The 17,175-nt window shown below is 38.3% G+C and overlaps 1 protein-coding gene across 2 annotated transcripts; it reads left to right on the top strand.

Annotated features, from left to right (window-relative positions):
• The first annotated feature begins 5,676 nt into the window (after positions 1-5,676).
• On the top strand, positions 5,677-9,448 carry mych (myelocytomatosis oncogene homolog). Of its 2 annotated transcripts, XM_027010775.2 has the most exons (3): positions 5,677-5,838; positions 6,607-7,164; positions 7,679-9,448. In XM_027010775.2, exons 2-3 carry the CDS (start codon positions 6,618-6,620, stop codon positions 8,212-8,214), a joined length of 1,083 nt encoding a protein of 360 aa, XP_026866576.2. In that variant the 5' UTR covers positions 5,677-5,838; positions 6,607-6,617; the 3' UTR covers positions 8,215-9,448. The 2 variants fall into 2 exon arrangements, with proteins under 2 accessions (XP_026866576.2, XP_026866577.2); XM_027010776.2 differs by lacking the exon at positions 5,677-5,838 and having other exon boundaries at positions 6,417-7,164.
• Positions 9,449-17,175: the final 7,727 nt, after the last annotated feature.

Here is a 17,175-nt window from a genome sequence, read left to right as displayed (position 1 = left end):
GAGCTCCAATCCAATGAAATCCTAAGCACTAATTTATGAAATTCTTCTAACATTACATTTGATCAACAATCATTGTGAATACTAATTGAAAGTCTAATGACTACATAACTGTACTTGTTCATTCATTCATTCATTCATTTATGCATTACACTTCTGGAGGCGTGTGCCCCTATATTTATTCATGAGCATACAATATTTACTTAATAATTGCACAAAAATGGTTTCCCAAAAGGCCAGAGGTCTGTTTGAAGAAAATAGGGGTAGGAGAGAGATTTAAGCTAACAGTGGTGTTTAAACTGATATAACACTAACTGCTCTGAAAGTAAAGCTCAAATGTTGCCCAGGAACTCAGTGCTGCTATGAGTTAAATTCAGTCAGCTGACTGCTCTGTCAGTTGCTACTGGGTTTCTCCTTCCTGAAGTGATAAACTCAAGTAGCTACTTAAGATACTACATCTAAATATATGTCTGAGTTATTTAACTTTCATATTTCACAGTTTGAGGAAAACCTATTGGTATTTATAAATGATAATGTTTTAAAATGTTTATTTATTTATTCATTTTTCATTTGCATCTGTCCGAATGAAAACACATTGTTTTAAAAGTCATCGGAACTACAGTTCAATTAAAAGGTGCAACTGAATGAAACTGACCACTCACTTTCACTTTTGTGGCTACACAATGTCAATTGATACAGTCCTACTCCTAAACATGTTGGCCCATGTGAACCGTCCTCACATTTGGGAACAGGGATGAGAAGCCAAGAAAATGCTTGGCAAGTGTATCAGTTGGCACAAGTGTAAGTTGGCCATATAAAGCCAGCCAGGCCTGAGGAAGTGGTTCTGAGAAGCTGGCTCTGCTGCTCCAGTGAATGGTGGACTCTGAGAAACGCTGGGTGGCTTGCTTGGCATTGGGTGGCAAGTCGTGTGGACACCAACTGCTGACAGAAGACATGCGCCAACTCTTTGCCCTACAAGGTGCAGACGAGAAGGAGCACACTGCTGAGGGAATTCTGTCACCTGACTCCATTGGCATCTGGGGTAGTTTGACACCATCGTGATTGCACTTTTACACACATATGCTTTCTTTGCACACTATAAATATAGACTTACTGAGGCAATGCCTTGCCGCTGGCTTTCTACTCATTCACTGTCCTTTCCACTAGATCCACTTTCTACTTCTGCCTTGACCTGAGTCATGATTCTGTCTGTCTCTCTCTCGTTCTCTTTTGATCCTCCTCTCCCCATACTATCCGTGTTTGCACAGTTACACATGTATTCTTGAGTTCTCAAAGTTCTAAGAAATGTATCCCCCTCTAATTCGTGGAGGAGACATTGCATTCCCCAAAATATTTTCTGCCAAGCTGCCATCTCAGACTCTTTTATCTCTTTATTTACTCCTCCCTACTTTTAATTCACTTTTTAAATGATTGTGCTTAGCTTGCTGTATTTTGGTATTTAATAAATGCGCCACTGTGCAATATAGAGAAACACACCTCTTAGACATGCCAATTAGTGATTTTTTTACACAGAAAAGTAATTGCGCTGTAAGGAAATGTGACTGATGTTTAGATTCCCAGCTGTAGTCTGAACCATCAGAGATGAGGGAACATTTAGGGGCAGCGCCAGCTGGGAGAGACTCCTAACTCAAAGAAACACATGTTCCTCAGAGGGACCGGAATCCCAGGGCATGTGTGGGGGTGTGTGAGTGAACGTCTGTTTCTTATTCTAACACTAAGCTCCTTCTGTTCCTCTGATAGTGTCCATGGTAGATGGACCTGTGTGTGTGTGTGTGTGTGTGTGTGTGTGTGTGTGTGTGTGTCTGTATGTGTATGGTTTTGGGGAAGCTGTAGAGGATGACTGTAAGGCTCCACTTTTACACCCTTCCCCCCTTCCCCTAACACACACACTCCTCCTTTACATTCAAAATCTTTACACAAGCGCTCTTTCTGTTGCAGCACATGCAATTCCTCTGGCTTGAATGATTCATTTTGAAATGAGGCATTGAAAGAAGCTTTTCCTAAGGAGAATGGGGAATGATCTAGGATCAAGATCAGTATTTTTGGATTCATTATTAGATAATTAAGACATATGTTTTCTGTTAATATACATTATTGCTGCAAAATCGCTGTGGCTGAATGAAGATCATTTTCTTAAATAAAAATACATCATTATTTTTGATAAGAAAATACTGATAATGTATTACATGGATAGTAGATCACTAACATACAAGTACTTTATCACAGTTTTGTTTTACAATATTAATATGCCACAATACTCTTCACAGTTCTGTTTTAAAATATTATTAACCAGCATTTAATAATAAAGTTATTGTAAAAAAAATATATTACATTTTGTAATAAACTGTTATAGTAAAACTCTTTCATTGCCATTTTGCAGTCTAAAATATTTGATCATTGCAAAAACCAACCAACCAAACAAACAAACAAAAACACAATTAGTCAGTAGGCTCTTAGATCTTAGTTGCCATGCTTTCGGAACACTGTGTGCAGGGGTCCTGTATAAGGCTGGCTTCTTCATTGTCCATGTGGTGAGAAAGACATGCCAAAAGCAGAAGTAAAATGTTCTGTGCACACTTATGGCTGTAGGCAGATGAAAAACTAGCCACTTCATCATACACATAAATGCACTTTGTGAGGGATAGTTGGAAGATTTTGGCACCTGGAATAAGTGATTGCTGATTGGATGCCTGAAATTCACCTTATTTTTCAAATAATTATGAGCCAGAGATTATATTTTACATTTTTGAACTATTCTAGGATCATATTCCATCTCCCATATGATCATGTTTATTAATACAGGTACTCATGTTTATTAATACATGAACTTATGCAGAAACTGAATCTAGATCTTCTATTCAGAGAAATCTGACATGCAAATCGTGTTCAGAAATATTTTTTGTTTTTACATGAGATCATTAATTGTGATTCATTGTTCAATTTTGTAAGTCACTCTGTATTAGAATGTTTGCTAAATGCCATAATGTAATTTAAATGTAATTCACTTACATTACTTCTACACTTCTACACTACATTACATTACACTTACTTCTACAAGGAGTTTCCCAAAAACAGAAAAGACACCCTAATAGTTAGTTATCTTTGCACTGTGATGCTTCGGGAAGTTGGGCCATAGTCAGTAGTTCTTGTGTTTGCATAAACTCAGATGCAGACTGAGATGGGTTGAGGTTGCCCACTGAAACGGAGGACTCCCATTAAGTAGCTGCTTAACACCCAACCCCCCAATCCCCACCCCCACCCTCCTTAACACACCCCTCATGTTGTGCTCCCACTCAGGAATCAGTTGCCCTCTGCAACCTGAGATAATGGAAATCCTGCTGGGGCTATCTCCACCACCTAACAACATATCGTTGTTAGGACTATGTATGTGCTTACTAGCATGCCTATCACCCAGCTACAGGCAGTAAATGTGTTTCCTTACACACACACCTCCTCCCCCACCCCCAATCCCCAACACACACATTAAAAGCCACCAACCTCCTGGCACTTCTTAGGAAAAGTGTGACTAGTGTTGAAATAGCTGATTGCCTAAGGAAAGTAAAATCGTTATACTGCATGGTGGGCTTTTGGCACACACATGAACCCCCCTCCACATGTCCCCCTCTAGCCAGCATTATCAGGGAGACTAGAGGACATAAGCCTGTAAAGTTGCACAGTCAACCTGCACTTACAAAACCTCACTGCAGAATACAGGATGGGGAACCTACCCTAGGTTTACCAGTGTTAGCTTACTCAGCAAAGTCACAAGTCAAGCTCTGATGGGTGAAGCCATGACAGGTGAAGCTACAGCCATCAGGATACAACAGTCACTGGGGCACATCTATACTGCAGCAATTCCTTCTGTCAAACTAATAAATCACGGAATGAGTTAATGAATGGCTGAGTAACTACTTAAAAAATAACTGATTCATTTTTATATACCACTTATTCGAAGAAATTATGTAAAGAATTATGTAAAGAAGGGAAATCAGTATGGCGTATTTCTATACATCTAGCTTAATATAATATGCGCGGTATTACCGACACCTTAATACACTGAGTAATCTCTTTATCGTATGTCTAACCACCCCTAAGTTTTTATATACTATAGCCTATCTAACATAGGTTTATTTACGCTTGTTCTTTCACCTTAAAGGTAAGTGGTTGCATGTGGTAAATACTGTAAAGATAGTTGATAGCTGAATGTGAAGTCAATGACTGCTGCAAACCATTTAAACTTACTCTTTTCTAGAAACCTCTCTGAGCTGTCTCTCTTAAGAACCACATAGGCTAGTCACAAGAAAACAACAAAAACTGGTTTGGCACTAACTCTCCAAATTAGCCATAATCCTTGGTTTTAAGAACAAGACGAGAGGTTACATTTACTTCTATTTCCATACTGTGTTTTATAAGAGACAATGACGTTATCACAAACTCAAATTCAGCTCCAGATCACAAGTGAACAAGGCCATTGGTGGTGAATCGCCATGATGAAGAAACTTAGAGAGAACTTAATATAAACCCCCAAACGTGTTCTTTATACCACAATGAAACGTCAAAACTCCGTTTCAGTCGATCATAAATGTATCACACTACAGCCTGCGCGTGATCCTTGTCGAATTCAGTAGAATTCTATTCCCATCCAGTGGCCTCGAGGTGTTGTGTTAACTCATACTCCCTGCCTTTTCTACTTCATTGAGCTGCAAAACTGAACGATAACTGAATGAAGCCTCGTGCCAATAATGTTTTACTATAGTACAGTAATCAACAATTATATAAACACTATAATAATTGCAAATACACACCTGGTTTAAAATATGAATCAAATGTGCAAATACTTTACAATGTACAGGTCCGTGTTAACACCACAATGAACTGAATTAGTTTGATAGGTAAAATGCTTTGCTTTCTGCATTTGCATGTAAGAACAAAAGCCTCGAACGCTCAGAGGATTCTCCTCTAAACTTTACATCCATATATGTCTTAAGAAAGACACAGGATAGCATATATGGTGCAAGAAGAGTTGTAGCAGAATTCTCTGTTGTGTGATTGGGGGATAACTACACACGTGTTACGTTGTTTTTTTTTTTCTCCACGTATTATCACAATGGAACTTTTGTTATGTAACAGACGTGGACTCGAAATCCAAGTGTATTCCACGTCATTTAGTGAGCCGAGATACGATCGAATGTTTTAGCATCAGATAACATGAGCACAAATATAATGCGTCTGTTATTATTCGACAAATTCCCCGAATCCCGAAGTGCTATATGCACTTTCATTTTCCCAGACTTGTAAGCTATTACTACCCTTGCGCTAACCAACAACTGCACCCGGCTTTTGTGAGCAAGGACACGTGTTAACTGTAAGCCAACTCCTGTTCTCATTTTTCTTGGAATTTCTGTCGTGCATGACCACCTCGTGGTATCACTCCGCGTATGCACTATTCTATTCATCTCATATCTTTGGTTTAGAAAACTGTTATGATTAACATATTTTACGAAAAGAACGACCTGATAGAACCGCATGCATAGAATAATTTGGTATAATAATGATAATAGTTTTGATTCAACATTTTTCAGGACGAAATTGGCGCGAATTTTTATGTGGAAGGACACAGAAAAGCACTTCGGTAATATAAAGTTAAATCCCTTCTCTGCCACACCTACTGCCTTGCTGGACCGCATGGTCTTTTGACATGATTCTTGGGCATTCAACAATTTCTCAGCTTTCGTTAAATATTGCTTGCATTCACTAGCTACTGTTTTGACAACGGGTACAATTATTATTTTATTGTTACCGTCGCCGTTGAGAAATAAGGTAAGAAGCCTTTCACTGTTAGTCCGGCGTTCTACAGAAGTGCCTCATTTGCCGGTATGCCGGCTGAATCTTTGTAGCAAAGCTAGGGTAGAGTAAGATAGCTAGGTTATCTTAGCTAACTGGTTTTTATATATATATATATATATATATATATATATATATATATATATATATATATATATATATATATTACATTCTGGTTTGTCGCTATTGCTAAATCTTGCAAATGTTTGCATAAAAAAAAACGTTTGTCATCTTTACAAATAGTTTAAGGAAAGCAAAGAAACATTGTTTAAATCGATGGCTTAGAGTAAAGATTATAGCAATAAGTGGGGGGGAGGCGTGAGATTTTTCCTTTTAAAACACAATCGTGTGAAATCTTCGACTCTGCCAGCTGGGGTAGCTAATGGGAACAGAATTTGCCCTCATTTTGAATTTGAATGGTTGATTTTAATATGCTTGTGTAATTTGGAAACTTTGGAATTAAAACAGTATATTGGGCTTTCCAGCTGTTAAAACTACTGATGTCACCATAGACTGGGGGGGGGGGTGGCTGAGACCGGTTGAAGACCACCCCTCAAATTGGGCGGGGTTAATCATTGTAAACAGTAATAAAAAGTTGCACTTGCCGGGAAACTTAACAATTTGAGCAGCCTTGGCGGAAAACGTGCATGCGTGATTCGTTGACCGTCGTTACATACTGGATATATTTAAATAACGACTAACGAAGGTTTGTCTTCTAAGCTTTGGTCATATTTTACCTTCCAGGTTCAGTCAACATGCTGCCCAGTTATTCTCCCTCGCATGACTGGCTTAACGAGTCGGAGCCGCTGCTCTTTGACGATGAGTTTTGTCAAAGTCTCATTAAGGACTTACAGTCCATTCCCACGCCGCCCCAGTCTCCCCCTTTGAAGACCGGATTGGGAAAGCCCCTGTCGAATGTGGATCAGCTGGAATTAGTGTCCGAACTTTTACTCGAGGACAACGACCTTTTCCACTTGAATTGGAATGGTGATTTTACTAGTGGCAACGTTGGCCATGCGAGCTCAAGCAACTCCGTTTCTGACGACTGCATGTGGCATTGTGCTGCTGAGAAATCGATCGAGGGTAAATTGTCCGTACTCTCCACTAGCCCCCTTCTCTCCGACATTGACACCGAAATCTTTGCCGAAATTGCCGGTTCTACGTTGGACTGCCACAATGCGGCGCTAGCATGTCAGCTTCTTGATGGCGAGGACTTGCTGCTGGACAGTCCAGAGCAGAGCGAGTCATCTTCCGATTACGGTTCACTCTCGGCTGGCGGGGAATCTTCTGCAAGCGATTCTGGTTTGTGACATTTATTTTCTCCAGTGTGGTGCTATAATTTTTAATTTAAAAAATTAAGTGGGTGAATATATTGACTGCTAACGTCTATTTTGTATTGCTCAACTATTTAGTAGAAAGTACAATATTCGTCAATGACACGTGACAATATGTTCCCCTTCCGATTATATGTTCTTTTGAGTTTAGCACAAATTAGGTTAGGTCTTTTAATGCCGGAGTGTGTGTGTGTGTGTGTGTGTGTGTGTGTGTGTGTGTGTGTGTGTGTGTACTGTGAAACCAACACAGAAATGGAAAAGGTTTCTATTGTTTTCTGATTTAACTTTAAGCCGAACATGCATCACATCAGATATGAGGGGAAAGCCTTGATTGTCTGAGCAACTTAAATTGGTTATTGAAGTCAGTCTACTGTAGCAGTAATAGCACAGTGCTTTTTACTTGTCTAATTTGTTTTTGTCTGTAGTATATACTTGTTTGTTGACTTGCCTAATCTTGTGTGGTTTCTGCGTGTGCTCAACAGAGGAGGAGATTGATGTGGTGACGGTTCGGCGTTGCAGCACTCTGACCCGCTCGCAACAGCAAGAGGAGAGCCGGCGAGAGCAGCAGCGTGCGCTGAAGCGCTGCCACCTCGAGATCCAACAGCAGCACAACTACGCTGCTCCTCGCCCCGCCTCCCCCCCGCCCCCCTCACCATCACACAAGCGGGTCCGGGGAGGCGCAGAGTCTGGCCGGGTTGCACAGCACACCAGCCGCTCCCGGAGCTTTGCCTCGCGCCACAGCGCTGACACAGAGGACGAGGAGGAGCGACGGAGGACCCACAACGTAATGGAGAGGCAGAGGCGCAATGAGCTGAAAAACTGCTTCCTGCGCCTCCGTGACAATGTCCCTGAACTGTCCAACAATGACAAGGCCTCCAAGGTGGTGATTCTAAAACGGGCAAAAGAGAGCATCCGGAACCTGGAGTCCGAAGACCAGAGACTGCGTCTAAAGCGAGATAAGCTGAGAGACAGGCAGGAGCTACTTAAGGCCAGACTGGAGCAGCTGAAGAGACATTGACTGTAGCAGGTGGTTCTGGGACTGGAGGCAGCCTGTATGCTGGCTGATTGAGCAGTTCAAGCATGTAGGCTGGGTGACAGTGATGCAGTGCACAAGCATTGCACCACTTTTGACTGATTGTTTATCTCTAAGGAGATGGCTAGAATGTTTTTTCCACCTTTTGGAAACTTGCATGTTTAATGCAGAGTTGTTCTCAAATTAGTCTTTTGGAGTTATCTTTAGTCTTAATGAAAGCTGTATTTTATATACTATATGTTTAGCTGATGAAATTGCCCATCTACATCATTAGTTTGGAAAAATTTGTGTCCCTTGATAAACATTTTCCCTTTGTAAATGATCTACTGTTATACTATTTTGGGCTGGATCCAAAAATGTAGTTATATTTCTGGGGAAGAATGTTATGTCTGAGTTACTTTCTTTACTAAGGGAAAGATCATGTTGCCACTTGTTAGAATCTGATCTAGGCATATTTAAACTGGAAAGACAAGGCCAGTTGGATGAAATTTGAGCAAGGCTTATCCTGTTTAGTTTGAAGTGTTAAAAAGGAGTGTGTGTACTTGAATTCCACTCTTTTGTCTTTTCAATATTGTAATTTTTTCCTTTATCTACCTCCACCAAAAAACTAGAAATTTTATTGCCTTCATAATGGCAAATGTACAGAATCATTCTGCTTTTTTGTTTGTAAATATTTGTTAATTATTGTATTATAACTTATTTAGCCTTTTTTTTTCTTGGATATTTTGCATTTTTTAGCACTTTGTTTTATACAATTATAAAAAGTGAAAATGCATGTAATGTCTAAGTCCGTTATTTCCTTCGCATTGTTTACTTGCACACTTACTGATTATATTTGGACAGGTAGAATATTGTACCTCAAACAAAATGTATGGTCCTGTGGTTAGCTGTCATTCTGATGGTTTAAAAGCTCTCCCAAGTTAAACTAATAGTGATTGGCTTATTTTAGTTGAGTACCGGACTCACATGCTCCTTAAATATTCCCTCCATAAAATAAATGCCATAGCTGGGCTTTCTGTGGTAAGGTTTCCACAACTGGTAATGCTTAGAATAAGTAGATAATAAAAGGATGCGGTTATGGTGTCTACCCTTCCATACACACTCCACTAAAGTCATGCAAAATGTAAATACCTGATGCATTGTATAAAAAGCTTGTGTTCTTTCCAGTCAACCTGGACATTCTTGCCCCAGTAAAGGTACTGCCAAGTATGCCAGCTTCCATATGCTTCTTACAAGTGCTTATCTTCTACATGGACACACTTGTTCACTAAGGGCTATGTAATAGTGACAATGCACTCCTGGCCTTTAAAAGCTGTGCCATTGCAGTATTGTCACAAATGCCAAAGGTATGCACTGAGTAATCTCAGACATTCCAAATAAATGTTCGCTGGGTGTTCCGATTCAAACAATCGAGCATTTGTAAATAATTTTGTCTGAAGTAATCCAAAATTATGCAGTGTTTCAGCACAGTTCTATAACATTTTAAACCTGGTGGTTGCTCTTGAGTTTTCAGGAGGCTGACTAGAAAGCTTAAAAAAAACCCATGCATATCTGTGGTACTCAAAACACTTGAACTGGTAGAAAACAGATTTCTGTTGTGGTGGACACATTGGGACAATGTGACCACTGATGTGCCATTACTTTCACTTTACCACATTCTACATGCAAAGGCAATTACTGGTTCCATAGAACAAAGAAAGTACATTTGGGGTTATAGTTTAATAGATTTGTTTATTTGACCTGAAGTCATAAAATAATGCTTAAAAAGATCCCTTGAAATACGCCAATATATTTATGTTTTTATGATTATACTCCACATTTATGGTTTTATTAAGCTTATCTAGCGTTGTTAGCTAGCCCAGTGTTTTAATGTTTTATCTTAGCCATTTATTAGTCGTCTACCCTCAACTGCATTTTATACATCTGGAGCAGTAATCTGAAAGACACTGTTCACAAGATAATCTAAATACAAATGATAAAAACCTCGAATCATAAAAGCCCATGATAATGGCAATTCACTGCTTAGCTCTCCCTCAGTAGTAAAGTGACTACTACCAAGTCCTTCACATAGCACCGACAAATGGCACAATGTGCTGATGGCTCTTGAACAAAAGTGTCTCAACGAGTTTTAGAGCTCCATTGTTCCCTTTCATCTTTTGTGGCAGTAGATGCTATCAAGCTGCCTAAAGAAGGGCTAGTCTCCAAGCAGTCTGAGTTGGAACGACAGCATTTCTGTCTGAAGCTCAGCCATCTTTTAGAATGTAAATATACCACCACCTGAGCAGATCCTGGGTACTTTGGAGCACAGAGGTGCTAATGAAACTGCTCAAATGGCTTTGGATGCCTTTCATTTTATAGAGAATCAGTATGTGGCCTATGTCATGTCATATCTTTTAGTAAAACATTCAGGGAGAAAGGTGAAAATCACTCTCTTCAGTGTCAGATGCAGCCAAATAGCTATTATTGAGTACAAAGGAAAGGTTTCATACTGGAAGTTGTGAAAATAATAATATATATGAATCCACAAAAATGTAAACAATACTCCCCAGAGCAAACTGCAACAAAGCCTGCCAATTACCCATGCAAATAACTGAGAAATCATGTGAAAGAGTATTTGCTCTTTTCCATATATTATGAAAAAATTGCTAGGGTCCAGTTCAGCAAAAAGGTTATCAGCAGTTAGATCAAAGACTTTTTTGAAAAGAGGAAGCAATATACGTATGCCCACATATCACACACCCATGTCAATGAATGTTCACCTGACACCCCTCAGGGTAGCCAGAAGTGAGATATCACTTAGGATTCCCTAGGAACATTTTCACATTCCAACCTTTTTCACATTCCAAACCTGCCCCAGTCTTTATCACAACTGATAAGAAAACAACAATTTAGTGATCAAACACAATCTTTTGTATGTCCTCTATCTCACAGTTTGGCCATGCTCATCCCAAAGAGTGATGCCTTTAGCCTAACTGGCCAGAGAAAGAGTCAGACAAAGAAAGTATATAGAGAGGATGCACATTCAGGAAAACGTAAAGAAAAGCTCTTCTGTTTCCATATCTTCTTAAATAGGAGAAGAGCAGAATTTGTGAATTTGCCTTTATCTATTTGAAGCCTGGGGTGTTCACAACAGCTGTTCTTTTTAAAATTACCAATGGATAGCAGTTTGTTTGCTTTAGCAATCCACAGAACAAACAAACAACAAACACATAAAACAATAACAAAAAAGTGGTGCTTTAAAGAAAATTACCAACATTTTTTATCTCCATGTTTGTTTCTTTAATGGCTCCAATTAAATCAAACAAAAAACCAACATTGCCTGCATTTTGTCTCTCATCCATTTTTAGCTGATGCAATATATTTATTTCTGTTCAAATTTGTGACGATTCTGATGTCATGTTTTGCATCAGAAATAATTATGAGGCAATCCATTAGTACATTTTTAGGTGATGTACCTTTCTTTATTAAAATGATCTTTGTATGCACACATCTAGAATTAGGGGATCCCACAAATCCCACACACAATAATTTTGGAATTTGCAGGGGATAGTGCTTTTTTAGACTACAGACAACCATGTAGTCACAGCTCCTATCAGGAACTGTATGTATAAAAGCTCAAATAAATATATTGTCATTTATATTTATTTGTGTCATAACTTGGCAAAAGTGTGAGTAATTTTATTGTAGGGGTTTATTAGTTTACATGGTCCATTAGAATTGCTCACGGTGTCTTCCATGGGAAGGTGATGAACGAAGGAAGGTTGTTTTTGTATTATCATTTCTCCTGTCCAATTCAATAAGACATGGAGGAAGGTCTGAGGACTGAAATAGCTACTACAGAACTCTCAGGTCCTCAGCACAGATCTCTAGGGAAAAATCCTCAAGTGAACCTTTAAATTACATCACCAACACCCTTTTTACACGTGATGATAGTAGAAACTCAATAGAACTGCTATGCCATTAAATATGACTAATACATTATATAACTTTTTATACTTTAATTCAGCTCAGTGATACCATCAAACCGTCATTAGGATTATGTACTCTATGATGTTTAAACGTTTTCTTACCATGTGAAAGACTGAAGTTGAATGATTTTATATGATAATGTAACACATTGACTTGTCAGGAATAGTCTGATTACTACATCATTGATTGCTACCTGCTTAAGACTGGAAAACTGCTGCCTGTTAGGAAAGAATTCTTTCAGTTTACAAGAGGGGTTTATAAAAAAACATGGCAAAGATGGACAAGGACAGGTGTAAGGTGGACTTGTGGCTAACCTCGTCAGGGTGTGTGTAACAGCCCAAAGGGTGTATTTTCACAACTAAATTCAGGCCTCTCTCTCTCTCTCTCTCTCTCTCTCTCTCTCTCTCTCTCTCTCTCTCTCTCTCTCTCTCTCTCTCTCTCTCTCTCACTCTCTCTCTCTCTCTCTCTCTCTCTCTCTCTCTCTCTCTCTCTCTCTCTCTCTCTCTCTCTACTACCCATGTGAGGAGGCATGTGAATTCCAGGAGACCTCATCCTGATAGCTACAAACACAAGTGATTTGCGCAGTAGGACCTGAACATCATATATCACATATCAGTCTAGTAGCAAAAAAGAAGCAATCATGTTTTCTAGAGGGCTTTTTTTATTTTTCTTTTGTAATGAAGAATATTATATGTTTTGATAATAAAATTACTTTAAATATTAGTAAAGCACTCTTATTCTGAAAACCACCCAGGAAGAGCGATAAACTTTGCTGTGCATTTCTTAATCTGGCAGATCATATTTAAAGTCTCCAGCATTCTCGCCTCTGAAAATATGGAATATAATACATTTTAGAAGCCTTTTTGCAGCTGTACATTTGAATTAGGCAACATGTAAGATCACTTGAGATTAATATTTTTTAAAAGCCTGCTTTTTTTGCGCAATTTTATTAAATTTGCTGCAAATATTGAATGGGACAAATTGCCGTTTGCCACCATTGCTGTAGTGATTGTCAGCCTCTTTAAATCTGTGTTCTCAAATAAGTATATTAGTAAAAAAAAATCTATATGTATAATGTATATAGGAATAAGTGTTTATATATTTATTCATTGCATCTGTCACAAAATGTTTATGACCATGATAGGTATACACAAATATGCTATAAACAGCAATAGACACTTAGGGAAATCTTTGTTCTTGTATTTTTAATATATAATATTCTTTGGCATATGTAGGCCAGTGTGTTAAAATACAGTGACATCATCAAAATCAGATGAGTATATAAATAGTTTAGACTATATAAGCAGGCTATCAATGTTTTAGTGTCAAAACTGTACTGTGTGTGCCATGAGAAGTAACAGGCAAGTTAAAGAATAGCACAGTCTGTCAGGAACCTCCCCCAACCCCACTCCATTTCTAAGAGATACAGCATCATCTACCTGAACTCTGAATCTTAGAGCTGTAATGGTTTCAGAAAATGTACATTTATGAAACTGCCAGGAGCTGGGATTAAATTTTATGATATCCTTATCTGGATATTTGTAGCAAAGTTCCCATATTTCCCATAATAATAAAAACATTAGGTCAAATTATATATAACCAAAGAGAACAAATATGTTACATACGCATTTAAGATATAAAGAACTGAAAAAATAAACAACATAACCTATGGGACATTGGTAGCTCAGTAGTTATGGTACAGGACTTGCAATCAAAATGTTACCAATTCAAGCCCCAGCACTGTTGGGTCCTTATGTAAGACCCTTAACCCTCAGGATGTGTTCAGTTGTAATTATAAGATGCTTCGGATAAAAGTGTCAGATAAACATAAAGCAGGTCTCTCTGACTTTAATTAAAACCCTTACAGATTTTTACAATTTGAAAGGCCACCTGAAAGGAATATAAAGCTTGAAAATAAATAAATATCTAAACAAATAAAATAAAGATTAGTAAATCAGAACTAAATAATTTTAAAGTGGTTTGGAGTTTTGAATGGACATTGTCTCTTAGAACTCCTCAGGGCAGAAGCTTTGGTTCAGGAGCCATATTTCTCATTGTTGAATTATTTTGTGAATTACTGATATGTATTTTACTGAACTTGTCCCAAAATACTATAAATCATTGCTTATATAGCTAGCCTACAAGCTAGTAGCATAGATGGCTCTAGTTACTTGTAGTCTTATGCTGATAGCTTTTTTTGGCCCCATAGTTACAGCATCGACTTCTGCAAACATGACACTAGCCTCCCTTGGTGATTTGGTCATGTATGTGAGCCTGCTAGCTTGCTGATGCCTCTTTTACAGCAGTATAAAGATTATTTATATATTTTTAGCACAAACAAGAGAAGGACATGCTTTAAATAGAAAAACAAATGTTTCTTCATACAATACCAGTCAAAGGTTTGGACACACCTGACTGAATGCATGTTTTAATAGTAATAAAGGCTTTCTAACCTAATGGATTAAGCTTGTTTCTAAAACAATTATACATAGTAAAAGTTGATAGCCTATATACGAAATTATTTTCAAAACAGTTTATAATATAATAATAATGAAATTTTATATTTCATAATATAATAATTATAAAATTTTATATTCATTTTAATTGCTTTCTCAACAATGTGTGTACTTTGTGGTTTTATAAAAATGGCTAATAGAAAAATTGACATACAGCAGGCTTTGAATATTTTGGGTTTAAAACCAGAAATTAAATTTCACATTTTTTTTTTCCAATAACCAGAAACAGCCTAAACTAGACATGGTACCATATTTCAGTAACATAAATTTTGCCCCACCACTTTTGGAGATGTGGTCCTTCCTATGGCACAAAGAAATCTTTAAACACACAGTCCTCTTATGGATCTTAAGCAAAAGGCTCCTTTCAATCAAAAATCATTAATCCTGGAAAGATTAACATGGCCTTGCTGGGAGGTTTACTGGTCATTGTTTAATGAATCCTAATTCCCCAAAAGGTCATTCTAGATCCACGTTCCTGGAATACTTTCCTTTTGCTTTATTTCATTTCATATACATAATTGACTCCTCTTGGAAATCCCTCTGAGTTTTGGTGTAGCTAAGAGAGAGTTATTGCAGTGTAGCAATATGCTGAAGTGTTAAATTCTTCACATGCTTCATCATAAGGGTGCTTGAGAGAGTCAGCTGGGCTCATCACCCTCCTGCCCAGAGGCTTTTAGACAGGTCACTTTCCCTCACAGTGGGGGCACCACCCCAGGCAAAACGGTGTGTTTGGTAGCCCACTATCCTTACTCTACAAAGCTTGTAGCCTTGCACATTTTTACAGCAACATAGGACACACTATAAAGCTCCCACCGGAGCTTTGAGAGGATGTATTTTCCTTGGAGCACATTCAGAGTCTTCTGTCCTGACTTTTTTATGAATGACATGTTTTAATGATTTTTGTAAACTATACACACTCAATCACGCATACACCAAAGAGGACACCCAGGGAAATAGCATGTTTTTAAGCATATTTGAGCCTCAGTTTACTATTCTGTCTCATAGTTTCTTAAGTCTGGCCTGGACAAATAAAAAACTTCCAACTTATGAACTGAAGGGGAAATTAGTCCTTTCATGTTTAAAACTGTAAAAAAAAAAAAAAAAAATGAATTAAAGATGGGAGAGATAAAAAGCTAGAAAGTAAATGTACATGACAGAGAGAGACCCATAAATACTGTGGTGTTAAAAATAAAGCATAAAGAACATTGTGTATTTCCTTTGACTCACATGGAGGCTATTATTGTACTTCCTGTGAACTCACTCATGCATTTAGTGGTTCTCCATCACACACACCCTGAATATTTGTTGAATTTTGAAGTCATTTGTTGACAGGGCTCATGTGTTAGAAAATAAACATTCCTGATGACACACACAAGTATACTAATATCTGTGTGATAATGTGTTTGTGTGTGTGTGTGTGTGTGTGTGAGTGTGTGTGTGTGTGTGTGTGAACCTGTCTAATTGTGTCCATTGACTGAAAATTTGCACCATTAGCTGTATATGCCTGAATATTAAAGAACATATACAGAAGTAAACATCTGTCTTATTTCTCATTGTACTGGCCTCTGTGTTTTGGTGTGAAGATGAGGATGAACATCTGCCTTATCTAGGCAATGAGTGCACCGAAAGGTGTTCTTCATCATACTGGCCTAAGTGCTTTGGTGTTTTTCTGCCTCTTTACTCAACAAACTATACACTTATAAAACTCACAGCTGTGTGTATATACAATTGCAGCGTTATTTCACACTGGCATCACATCATACTGGCAAGCAATTTTCTCTCTCAAGAGGTCAAACTAGCATGCTGATATATGTTTGTCTATGTGTGTCCAAATATGTGTGCGTGTATTCTTGGAGAGTATTTAGCTAACATGACTCTTTGCCTGTTGATCCTACCTGCAAGGCTTGGGCAAAATGTGTTGCACCTCTTTAACCCTCCTCAGTGTAATTATTCTGCAGCTAATGCCCCCCCCCCCCGACCCCTGATGCTTTTCTTAAAGAATGCTAGTAGGGGGGGTCAAGGTGTTTGAAAAGAAAATTGGGAGCATGTAGGGAGAAATAGAGGAATAAAGAGGACAGAGGGGTGAATGTGAGAGAGATGGGGGGAAGAGGGAGAGAATGGGAATGAGAGAAAGAGAGAGAGAGCAGTCAATTCAAACTAATTCAATAACTGCATGTCCTTTGCAATTATTATCGCCATCAGGGCTGTCGGTGTATCCTCTATTCCTCACACTGCCCCTAGCTGTGTCACTAATTTGTCAGGTCACCAACTGAAGCTGTGAGAGAGGCTTATGTTATATAATGAGGCTATTTTAGAGAGGATGTGACAGCAGCATGGTGCAAGGGTGCAAGAACCTTTCTCAGTACAAAGAAGGAACGGAAAATCCTGACATCCAAAAATTTACCATAGTCACTTTATTCAGTATACATTACCATATTCACTTACTATTACGAATTTAAAC

Source organism: Electrophorus electricus, chromosome 3 (assembly GCF_013358815.1).
Source record: "Electrophorus electricus isolate fEleEle1 chromosome 3, fEleEle1.pri, whole genome shotgun sequence".
NCBI classification, from domain to species: domain Eukaryota; kingdom Metazoa; phylum Chordata; class Actinopteri; order Gymnotiformes; family Gymnotidae; genus Electrophorus; species Electrophorus electricus.
Note: the sequence above shows the minus strand (reverse complement) of the source record. Positions and strands in the feature narration are given on the sequence as shown.

Excerpts from the sequence above, each read along its gene's own strand:
- mych (XM_027010775.2), top strand. The coding sequence starts at position 6,618 with ATGCTGCCCAGTTATTCTCCCTCGCATGACTGGCTTAACGAGTCGGAG. Across the intron at positions 7,165-7,678 it reads ATCTTCTGCAAGCGATTCTG|AGGAGGAGATTGATGTGGTG; the intron begins GTTTGTGACATT and ends TGTGCTCAACAG.